Source organism: Callorhinchus milii, unplaced genomic scaffold (genome assembly GCF_018977255.1).
Source record: "Callorhinchus milii isolate IMCB2004 unplaced genomic scaffold, IMCB_Cmil_1.0 Scaffold16, whole genome shotgun sequence".
NCBI lineage: Eukaryota > Metazoa > Chordata > Chondrichthyes > Chimaeriformes > Callorhinchidae > Callorhinchus > Callorhinchus milii.
The window spans coordinates 6,388,137-6,400,621 of record NW_024704757.1 but is presented as its reverse complement, the minus strand read 5'-3'; the positions used below and the strand labels follow the sequence as shown (position 1 = coordinate 6,400,621).

Here is a 12,485-nt window from a genome sequence, read left to right as displayed (position 1 = left end):
ACTGCTCCCAGATATAGTACCTCTGCTTCCCTGTCTTTTTTGTCGACTTACCTGTTTTTTTTGCCACATATCTTCTTTTGGCTCAGTATAGTGGCAATAATGTCAAATCCTTAAGAAAGAGCAAGAGTCAATTTGCTTCAGTAGTTTTCCAGCCATGGAGTGGAGGTGATGAGGGATAGAAACCCACCAAGCAATGGAGAACGGAAGGTCGATAGAAAATGCCTTTTGTTTAAAAAAATCTACATCTACTTTTATATTTATATTTCATTCAAACTTGAACTTTGGGTCCATTCCTGTAATGTTTTGAAAGATCTTTCAAACCTTTTTAGAAATCTAATGTGGAAGGGATTTTCGTTTTGTAATTGTAGTAAACTTGGAAGGGCTGTCTTCTGGTGAGGTTTCCATTCGAGTGCTACTGTTCTGTTGGTTTAAATATAGACTTGTATTTTACAGTGTTCCTATTCAATGGCTAGATGAATTGCAGCAAGTTTTGGGTTGGCACAGCAGCAAGGTATATAAATAAAGTATAGCCTAGGCTATCATGGTAAGTTATTGCATCTACAGTATTTATGTACATCATCTTGTATCAGACACAGGAATAAGTAATGCCAGTCATCAATAATTCCTTGCACATAGATTGTAACCAGGCATCCATCGAAGACTGCAAGGTTAGTGTGTGCTGCACTCAAAGCAGTTAGTTAGGATGACCTAGGATCTCAGGCTTGCCAAATGATAGGCTGTGTTATCTGACAAGGAAACAACAATGCAGTACAAAGATAAAAAGGACTGGCTCGTGAAATGAGTGATGTTGATTGCAAGAGTTATCAATGATGTGACATTGACTATTTCAGTAAGAGTTTATATGCCAAGTTCTCTACCAGTAGATTGCCTTCTACTTCATAATTTTTCCTTACTTAGTTTATTGTGGTTGTTAGTATCACTGAGTGATTTACTTTTTAAGTGCCCACTTTTCTTTAAAGGGAAGAATAGTTTGAAGTGTAGGAGGTAATCGATAATTGCAAAGAACCTGAAGTTAATATAGCTTAAAATAATAGGCTTGACACTACAATATATAAAGCCCTGATTGTAATGGAAGAAGACACAATGAAAGTGAGGTCCTCACATTTAAACATAAGTAGCCAGAGCTGACTGAGAATAGATCAGCCCTATTAAAATCCCTATGCAGCTGTTGTTCTGGAACATTGTGTCTGTATAGTAAGCGTTGAATCATTTCCCAGTGGCAATCTGCAAGAATACAAGTAATTCCAGACTGGCGGTGGCTGGCATTGTTCCTTTTGCTTTCGTATCTTGATGATATTGGCTTATGAGAAGGTCAGTCTGTGTAATATGAACAATTCTCGTGTGTGATTCATACAGAGGCTACTAAAGGTGCTCACCTTCTCACCTGCCCTTCTCCAATCAAACCAAGACTAAAGTAACTGAGTGGCCCAAGGGGTGTCATACATACAGGCCATTTAGCAACTAATGAAACTAAAGTAAATAGGAAAAAAACTGTGGAATCTGAGTAGAACTTATTTAGGACATCGCAGAACATGTAGAGCAGAAGGTAAGGTAGATATTCTGGAAAGTTGAAATAATCTTATCTGTACCTCTCTTGAAAGTTGCTTATTTATTTTAGCGCTTTGAGATGTCTCAACAACATAAGGCGCTATATCAAATGCAAGAATTATTGTTATTATTTTCAGGGTGTACTAAGTGTGTGTTAAGGTATTAAGACTGGAAAAAGATGTTGCTGTTAATCTCCACCTGACTATGGTTCGTGGTTATTCAAACCACAAGATTAATGCTCATTTTACATTTAATAATTTACATTTTCACCGCCATTATTATTATTATCATAGCCATCTCAGACAGCTTTAAATACTTTACCTGTGGTGATGTCTGAATGTACTCAAACCTCTGCTAGAAACGATGGCTCAAGCATGTTGGGAGAATTGGGAAAATGAACAATTGCATGTGGAAGTTTTTTTTGGGTCAGCCGGGTGTCTGACACATGTGGAAACTCAAAATACATATAAGGCTTAAAATATCCTTATTCAGATAGTATGTAATACAGAACTCGGATTCCTGTGAAACCACCTGTACAATAATCATCGTCCGATTACCAAGACGTTATGCCACTTGTAATTGCTGTTTTAAGTAAAGCTTAAAAGAATAAAGTATGATGCATCGATAATGGAAATTCTAGCCCATTATCCTGTACATCTTATTCCCTTCAAGTTAGGCAATTCTATTCTAAAAGCTACTGATGTTGATCTGTAAATGATATCAGAAATATTGTGCATGATGATCACTGACCCCCCCCCCACCACCTCCCCCCCCACCCCCCAAACCTCACCGTATTACAGATTTAACGATTTGTGATGTGTTGATGTATTGATTCATTGTGAATTTTAGCTCACCTGTTTTCCTTTCTTGCTTTCAGGGATTGTTCTGATTTTCTGACAGGTGTCATCTATTTTACTTGTAGATCGCCACAGAGAAATACAGGCATCTGAAATAGTTTTAGCAGCTGGTTGGTTTTGAAATGCATCAATGTAACCAGCATGCTTTAACCTCTAACTCCTGTCATTGGACTGAATTTATTGTTAAGAATCGTCATTTACAGGAGTTGGCAGAATAGTTTGCATCGTTTCCTACTGGATGGAAGCAAGGTGTATGATCAGCCTGAAAGACTAGAAGCATATGTAAAAAGGGATGTGAGATATAATGTTAGTTCAGTAACAAACAGGCAGTGGTTACAAATGAAATGCAAAATACTGCCGATGCTGGAAATCTGAAACAAAAACAGAGATCGCTGGGAACACTCAGCAGGTCAGGCAGCATCTATGGAGAAAGGAAAGCGTGTCAACATTTTGCGTCCATGGCCCTTCGTCAGAACCTACGGAGGGTCATGGAACTGAAATGTTGACCCACTTTTTTTTCTCCATAGATGCTGCCTGCTCTGTGAGTATGAATGCTTGTGTTTGTTTGCTTCTGCGTTCTTCCCATTCCTTCCTGTTCTGCTGTATAAACACTGCGGGCCAAATTAACTTTTATAATAGATTCAAGTGTATTCAATCCTTTCTTACTTCCCACTCAGCATGTCCTATACACATTGGACACACACATAGTTTGTTGCCCATTAGATGTGCACTATATTTTGTTCCCTTAGTTGGGGCTGATTGAATGGACAAAACAGCTGTGAAAGTGTTAGCGAAGTGACTGAAATTCAATTTTAAAATGATTTGGTTTCTTTGTTGTGACAGCGTGGGCTGAAATGACCTCTCGTATTTTATTTAAATCTAGCATTGACTGAACTTTAAATTAATAATGCTTCAATTTATTGAAATGCTGAGATTTAGTTCTCCGCCCTGCTGCTGCAGGCTGCATATGCGGCTTTTCTGCTGCCTTTTTGTGTAGTTCCCATTGAAATCAGTTCACTGTTTTGAATTTCTGCAATTACTTTCTGTTCTTGTTTTTATTTAAAAAAANGTATTTATACAGCATTTTAGTGGAGTAATTTATTGACTCATTGCCCTGCGTCGAAGTCAGCAGAACACATAAAGATAATGGTTTGATTAATCTTGAATTTACCAAATAGGCTTGAAATTGAAAGGGTAAATCTCTGCAGTGAAACTCCCTCCCCGTACAGATGAGGTTGCAATTGCTCAGCTGGTTCCTATTCAAAAGAACAAAAATGTTCAGTAACTCACAGGAGGAGATGATTTTAAACCTTGGTTTCTTTTGTTCTCCAGTTTCCTTGTGCTGTGACATTTAGGTCTGACAAATGGATGTATTATTATATAATGTCCGTTGCATGGTTTTATTTACCGATAATCTGTTGCAGAAATGAAACTCATCACACGTACAATGGTACTACAAGGATCTATGTTCCTCCAGGCCTTGTTTCACTAGCAACTTTATTAGCCTTTGACCTATATTGTGGTGCAATGGTTAAGAAAAGTTATATTTTAGGAAAAAAGGCGCTGTCATGGGGTGTTTGTAAAGTTGGGAGAAATTATAGCTGTTTAGGTAAAATCAGGTTCAGGTAAATTCTGATAGTTAGAACATAAAGGGTATGGGGAACCTATAGATTACTTACAGCTAGTTATTACTTACTTATTAGTTTCGCCCACAAAATATAGTCAATTCACTTTACAGTATATTCTGTGAAGCGCTTTGAAACGTCTCGAAGACATGATAAGACTCTATATCAAATGACAGGATTATTATACAACAACAACTTAGATTTATATAGCGCCCTCCACGCTGGACGGAGTCTCAGAGTGCTTTACGGTTTAGGATCCCGGGACCGATTATAATAATGTCTTGTCCTTCAGATGAAACCTTAACAACAACAACATACTCCCAACGTTAAACTGAGATCCTGTCTATCTGTCCAGGTGGATGTTAAAAATCCCTTGACACTATTTAAAAACAAAAGGTTTCACCCGATACCCTGGCCAATGATCCTCCAGTTCAAATTGGTTGTTCATTTCATGGTCTTTTGTGGGACATTGTTTGCAAATTGGATATCTTGTTTGCCTGTAAATTATAGTCACTACACTTTACTGTATATCTTGTGAAGCACTTTGTGGCATCATGCCGAAGTGAATGTAGGATTATTATTAAAACTGTCAGATGACTAGAACAACAGGGTGATTTATTTAGAATCTTGAAACTGAACCAACTGTGGATATTCTTTAATACAGTAGTCGTGATTTGCAGTGCAGATGTGGCTTTCTGTACACAGTGCTGCAAATTTGGGGTTCAAATTTAATCTTGTCGAGTATAAAGGAATATTACAATCGATCCAGTAGATGTGCTGCATTTCATTGAAGCTGTGTAACTCATTAATACCTATCAATTATTCAGTGTGTTTGAGAAGGAAAGAATGTATGGGGCTTTTTAGAGGTTTGGGAAGAATAAATATGAATTACAGATGGGAATTTGTTTTAATTTCCATCAGAGTATCTGACAACTATTGCTTTGAATATACATATTTTGTGTCTTCTGTGGAGGTGTACCTGTCTATGCTTCTTGTTTACAACAGCAGTGAATTGTGGTTATTACAAATTTCCTTTCAATTTGTGCATAAACATGGTAAGAGACAAAGAAGGAAATGAGTGAAGGGGATCTGTAATGCACTCTACATGACTTGTTATTAAAAGATAATTTAGTGAAGTAGTTTTTTGAGAGCCTGACCACATCAGTATGCTTCTTCGCTGGCACAAGACTGCTTCCTTGCTGATAAAATGCAATGGCAGTCAATTGCCTATTTATATGCTATTTGATACAAATAAATGCATAACTCATTTGCCAAGGAAGGCTTTTGTTAACCAAGACCGTACTTGAATCTGAATTGTTATGATTTGCAAGCTTAAAAAACATCTTACAGCTTATGCTATCATTTATCATACACTTGCATCTGAATTGAAATGAAAAAATGCTCATCATTAAAACATTACCACAAGGAACCTTTATGCATGAGCGGGTGAATTGGAAGAGGTTTGACTCAATGGATTGCTGTGTACATGTTGCTGTGAGACAGAGATATGAACACACAATACCAAAAGGACTCTAACCCCCTCCCCCCATAGAGTTGAAAGAATGATCTCTCTCTAATTAATTCAATCACCCACACTTTATCTTTAAATAATAATTCTTACATTTTTGATACCCACCTTAAGACCTTCCGCTACAGTTCCCTGTCTCCTTCCCCCTTGCTCAGGGCCTTACCCCACCACTGTGTAGAGCTCTGAGACACTATCCTATAGGAAGAACGCTATATAAATGCAAGTTGTTATTGTAGCTACTCAAAAGCACAAATCTTTCTGAATTTCATTGCTTTCTTTCACCTGATTTCTCCTTTACCTCTTCTCTTCCTATGTTAGTATCACCCCCAAAATGTCGGGGTTTTGCTTAGCCCCCACTGTCTAAGCTCATACAATTTTAAACATGTCAGCACAGGAGGCCCATTATAACTTTCCGGTGTTGTACTAGTTTCCCCGTATTTGGGCTGACACTCCAGTGAGTATTGCATTGTTGGAGAGTTGTTTCGATCTTGTCCATTGCCGGTGTCTAACGTTGCTCATTTGTTGTTGCAGTGCTCGGATGCTGGAAAAAGCTCGAAAGCAGCTTCAGGAGCAAGTTCTGAAACTGCGGACCCAGATCCTGACTGAACAGAAGAAACGGGAACAGCAGGAAGCAAATGCTCGACGTATGGAGAAACGTAATATTTTACTTACCAAGGTATGTGCAAGGCAGCAGCTCCTTTAATTGTCTCGCATTGCCCACAAACTTCAATCGGCGGCAACCGCGCCCCCGCCCACAATCCCCCAGGTACAGCTGACAAAGAAATACTGTAGTAAGGAAAAAAAAATCCCATTTCATATGATGGGGGTAAGTCTTCCACTCTGAGCTCTTGATAACATTCCAAGACTGGCAGTTTGGAATCAAGTCAGATAAACCAGGGATGTCCTGGTATATAGTTAGTGCAGCCCAGGCCTACAGGTTAATTATATTTCTTTCAACATTCTCATATTTTCCTGAGAAATGGAACCTGCGGTTGCTGAATGCTGAATTGCTCATGTTAAGCATTTCAGTGACGCCTTTAGCTTAAGCTATCCAAGACCAAAATTAAAGCATTTCTCCTTCACGTATTTCTTGTTCATTTTCAACTTTGCTGATTTTGATGGTCTGCGTGATAATTATAAACCTGTTGCTTGCTCCTGGGTCAGGTACATTCAGACTAGTCTTAAATTAAATGATTCTGCCTAAAGGGAAGTTGTCAAGCTATCTGTTGTATAGATTGCTTTGTTTGTGAACTTCTCTGTTTGTACCTGTGATGTGATTTAGTTGTCTCTGGGATCTTTTAACTTTCGGAGCTCATTGATTGTCCTCTGGTACACTTTCCAGAGGGAAAGAACTCAGCAAATGATTTTTTCCCATTTGGTCTTTTTACAAGTTTTAATGTTCCTATTGGCTGTTTTATTGGGCAGACATTTGTTCTTCCTAATTTGTTTTTAATTGTTTGCTGCGGGGTAAATGTACATAAATGCTGTCAGGATAATGTATGTTAGTCGTATTACAGTAAGGGTCCGCATTTGCATGGGCCATAAGTTGAAGACCAAATAACATCCATTATTTTAGCTGTCTTACAAACCCTGTCTTATGTTTATTTTCGATGACCTCTGATATAGCAGAACCTTTCTTTGTCAGAGCTTATCGCAGGGTTGAGACTATTGGTCTCCATTTTGTCACTCCTTATCCACTTAACACCATGTAACCTCCAACACAGGAATGTTCCATGTAGAGACTTGGCAAAGGACCTAAGAAATTCTCTCTTAAGCAGAAAGAAGACCAACAGGGGGTGGGCAGCTGTGGGATTTAAACCTGAGGCCATCTGGATAAGAGGCGGGTGCTGTGCTACCTGTTCCACTGAAACATCCGTTCAATGAATATTTAAACTACCTGTGTTTAAAGTATTAATTGAGCAACATCTGTTTATGTTTTTTTTCAAAGAATGCTATAGGAAAGCAAGAGTTTGCTGGTAACAGCTAATGGTAGTGCAAACCTTAATAAAGGTTAATGATGTCTCAAGGGTATCCAGAACTATATAGATGTTTTTGCCAGGAAAATGAATTGGCATTCACAGTGACATTTTTTTTATACGTTTGGAATTATGCTGCAAATCTTGTGTGCTCATCACTAGATTCAGTTAATTCTTTAATTTGTCAGATAAAAATGCTTGTTGTGGATGTAGACTTGTAGATAACAGTGAATTAAATCTCAAGTCTTTAAAATTAAAATAGACTTGTCGGAGATTGGGTTTTATGTCGTCAGTAAGACAATAGTCTTGCTTTCATTATTTGTGTTGTCCTCTCCTGGAGTTATGAACTTGTGCTAGGAGTGGGTGCACATGGGTATCATGTTCGAGTAACCATTCTGTATATTGGAAGCCAACTTGTGTTTGCAGGATATTTGACTATATCCATTGGTGGGTATCAGAGCTGAACACAGTTTCAATCTTTGTTCACAGTAGCGCACATTTCAGCAAGGTCACTGATAGCGATCAGGACTGCAAACCCAGGCTGATATTTTCTTCTGAGCCTTTGCACACCGTTTCCTCTTCTGGGCCTTGAGTTGCCCATTATAACACTCTCAATGTCTTCTTCCGATCAGCTGATTGAGCAGCAACTGGATTGATCCTGGGGCCTCTCAGGTCCTGTTTCTCAGTACCCATCATTTGGTTCATTAATATATTGAGACATCCTGGCAGTGAAAGCATACTTCATACAGTACATTATCTCTGTTTCTATTTTGAAGCACCAACTTATTAACCAGCGCGCAGCCTAATGGAATGAAAGACTGTTCCTGGCATTCAGCTTATTTATATTATCAAGTACATATTCTGGTTCCATCAGCTGTCTTGCTTCTCTATGTGTTGCCCTCTAATGTGAAGTGCACATAGTTTCTGCCCTCACTTCCCAGGATCTTTCACAGAAGCCTTCCATAAGTCATACTTCTGCCAAAACAAATGGCTTCTCTCAGGCTGTATCCAATGCTACTATCCCTTGTAATTTTCCTTCTTTGAGGTAAGAATCCTTGTGCACTGCTTTACAGTGGTGTTTAGATGTGGAGCTTGGTATAATAAACTCCAGAGCCTTGGGATGTCCTCCTGACGTGAAAGGCGCTATACAAATGTAATCTTCTTGTTGTTGTTGTGTCAATGTGTCTCTTCTGCCACTTCATTGCTATTGGCCATTTTAGCTCCTATTGGTATCTGAACTTTATTAGATCCAAAATGTGCCTGTTCCGAAAGGAATGCTCTCTTAGAACAACAGTGCCTTTTTGTGCTAAATTTTAAAATGTAACCAGAGGACACAGATTTAGGATAATTGGCAAAAGTAGAATTTTTTTCACCCAGAGAGTTGTTACGGTCTGGAACGCACTGCCTGAAAGGGTGGTGGAAGCAGATTCAATAGTACCTATCCAAAGGGAATTGGATAGGCAATTAAAAAGGAAAAAAAAAAGCAGGGCTATGGGGTAAGAGCGGGGTAGTGGGAGCTCTTTCAAACAGCCGGTGCCGACATGATGGTACGAACTGCCTCCTTCTCTGCTGTAGGATTCTATGAATTTATTCTTTTGTTTATTCGTGCATTTGTCATTACTCGATGCTGACATTCCATGAAATGGTATTCACATCCTAAAACGTGCTGTCTTGCTGCACAATTGCTAAGTGGCTGGCAAAGTGGTTGTTTGATTGCAGACAGAATTCCTTTTCAATTTTAATTTTCTCAGAAGGCGCCATTAGATCCATTTTCAAAGAAAATCTCTTTTTAATTAAACAAATTCATGTATTTTTCTGAAGAAAGTGTTATCTCTCTAACATTGGATTAGAAGGAGTCTGCCACACGAAAGAGAACTGCCTGTGTTGTGTTCTCCAGTGCCTTCTGCTGACGTATTTAGCTTCATGCCTTGCCTGCAGGAGTTTGATTTGAATTTAAGGCTAAGGGCACGGGGAAGAAGAAGAGGTTTTTCAAATTATTTTTCGCTGCATGCATTACCCTGAAAAAAATACAAACCAAGCTCCTCTTAAATTCATAGTTGTGGCCAGAAATACTGATCATCATTTTTTTATTTCTGATTTTATCATTTGCGTGGGCTGTTTCTAACAGGATGAGGACGCAGCTTAGATTGGGATCTTTCATTTTGATCAGAGAGCGTGTTTCCACATCAGATTTCTGCTCTCTTGCCAATCTGCTTAACTTGAAAGCATGTCAGGCATCACCATCTTGCAATTAATTTTCCTATTCATTATTTCTAATACCGTGCGCCTTTCACAACAGATTCCTGTTTCCTTTTACTTTCCACTGGGTAAACCAGAGACCTGCTGTGCATATCCCAAACTTAGGGCACAACATTGACTTGCAAATCAGGGATTTTAGTTTGTGTTCTGTTTTTTTAATCCCTTTTTTGAGTTTTCAAAGTTATCAGAGTAAGACAATTTTAAACCGTTCCTGGGTGAGTTTACACTATTTATACAGCTTATATTCTATAGGCAGCTATACTGGAAGTTCCCATACCATCTGATAATTGTTTAATGTAAAATGCAACTTTATGTACCTGCTCTGTTGAATTGATGCTGAGATGTATGTATCTCATTGAGCAGTTTGCTTGAATTCATTTAAGATATCTGGAAACGTAACTGTCCTCAAAATTCTGAAGGGTTGTGTGAAATGTCTCCTGCAGCATTGTGAAACTGTGGGCTTTTGTTGCAGGCTGCTTAATGCTGGTCTTTACTTGAGAGACAGCCAATGTCAAAATAAATCACACTTCAGATCATAAAATTCTCAAGTGAAATTTGTACCTAGCCAGTGAGCAAATCACTTATGTTTTGTTCGTGGGAATATCGTTGAATAAAATTGTTCCACTAGGGAATATATGGTTAAATTCAACAGCCATCATTTCTTTTGCGTGATAATTTTGCTGACTTCAGATAAATGGCAGTTTTGTGTTTTAGGCAGAATACAGAAATACCTTAGACTTGCAGTTTAAAAGCGTGACTGGAATGTAGCAAAACTTACAGATGTTGCACCTTCGGATCTTTTCTTTAACTTAATGTGAGACAACAACAATAAATTTACATGTGTATAGCGCCTTTCAGGTCGGGAGGATGTCCCAAGGCGCTGGACAATCAGTGTTTCGGACCCGAACTGGGGGTCGGGATCATGGAGGATGGAGGGCAGGGGAGGAAGGAGGGTGACCGAAGGCATGGTCAAAGAGGAGGGTCTTAAGATGGGTCTTGAAGAAGGCAATAGAGGGCGAGAGGCGGAGGGACTGCGGGATGGAGTTCCAGAGGGTGGGGGCAGAGTGGTAGAAGGCCCCCAATGATGGGCGGGCAGGTTGGGGGACATGCAGCAGGCCGGAGCCCGCTGAGCGGAGGAAGCGGGCAGGTTGGTAGGGGGTTAGGAGGCCACATGTCTAAACTTTTAAATTTCTCAGCATATTTAGAAATTCTAGCTTGATGGTCTTCCATAGGTAATTTTATTTTTCTCCTTTTTTCGTGGAGAAGTGAGTGTGGGGCAGAAATGGGGTACAGTTAATGTGTGTATTGGTTGATAGGCTATTTGACTGCAGTGATGGGGACATCACGAGTGAGCCCACTGCTATCCTCACCCAATGTACAGATATGCTCGCTTCCAGGAGTCACTGCACTGTATCTCCCAGCTCCACTTTCTTGCCCCACATATCACTGACATCATCAACCTGTCCCTCTCCTCTGGCTCTGTCCCCATTCCATTAAAAACTGCCATCATCACGCCCACCCTGAAAAAACCCTCCCTTGATGCGTCGCAGCTATCAAGCTACCGGCCCATCTCCAACCTCCCCTTTCTCTCCAAGGTCTTGGAAAGAGTTGTCGCCTCCCAACTGCGCTCTTTCCTTTCCACCCATTCTCTTTTCGAACCCCTTCAGTCAGGTTTCCGTGCTGCCCATAGCACAGAAACTGCCCTGGTCAAGGTCACCAATGATATCCTGACCATCTGTGACCAGGGCTCCCTCTGTCTCCTCGTCCTCCTCGACCTATCGGCAGCATTCGATACGGTCGACCACGCTATCCTACTCCACCGCTTGTCCTCCCACCTCAACCTTCAAGGCACTGTCCTTGAATGGTTTAGGTCGTACCTTTCTCACCGTCTTCACTTTGTCTCAACGAATGGCTTCTCCTCCACCCCCGTACTGTCTCATGTGGTGTCCCTCAGGGCTCTGTCCTCGGTCCCCTCCTCTTCACCCTCTATATGCTCCCCCTTGGTGACATCATCCGCAGACATGGAGTTAACTTCCACATGTATGCGGATGACACCCAACTCTACCTTTCCTCCTCTACTCTCAACTCCACGACCACCGATGTCCTGACAGCCTGCCTGTCCGACATCGAGTCCTGGACGAGAGACAACTTTCTTCAGCTCAACGTGCGAAAAACCGAGGCCCTCCTGATTGGCTCACGTCAGCGCCTCCGCACCTCAGGCGCTGACACCATCAGCATCCAAGGCTGCACTCTCCACCTCTCAAAGCCAGTCAGGAACCTCGGCGTTTTGTTCGACCCTGAGCTGTCCTTTCTCCCTCACATCCGCACCACAACTGGCACCGCCTTCCATCACCTCCGGAACATCGCCAGACTACGGCATTACCTCACCCCTCACGCTGCTGAAACCCTGGTTCACGCCTTTGTCACCTCAAGGCTGGACTATGGGAACTCTCTCCTCGCCGGCCTTCCCGCCACCTCCCTCCACAAGCTGCAGGTCATTCAGAACTCTGCAGCTCGTGTACTGTCCCGCACCAGGCTTCGCGACCACATCACTCCCACCCTCGCTCGCCTCCACTGGCTCCCCATCCCCCAGAGGATTGATTTCAAGATCCTCATCCTCACCTACAAGGCCATTCACGGCCTTGCTCCCTCCTACCTCTCCAACCTACTA

At 40.9% G+C, this 12,485-nt stretch overlaps 1 protein-coding gene across 2 annotated transcripts in view; it reads left to right on the top strand.

Annotated features, from left to right (window-relative positions):
* mad1l1 (mitotic arrest deficient 1 like 1) overlaps positions 1 to 12,485 on the top strand; it is a 337,784-nt gene that overhangs the window by 77,323 nt on the left and 247,976 nt on the right. For both annotated transcript variants that reach the window (XM_007905757.2, XM_007905759.2), the window contains exon 11: positions 6,111 to 6,255. In XM_007905757.2, coding sequence (XP_007903948.1) covers positions 6,111 to 6,255 — 145 coding nt within the window. The remainder of the gene's footprint in view (positions 1 to 6,110; positions 6,256 to 12,485) is intronic.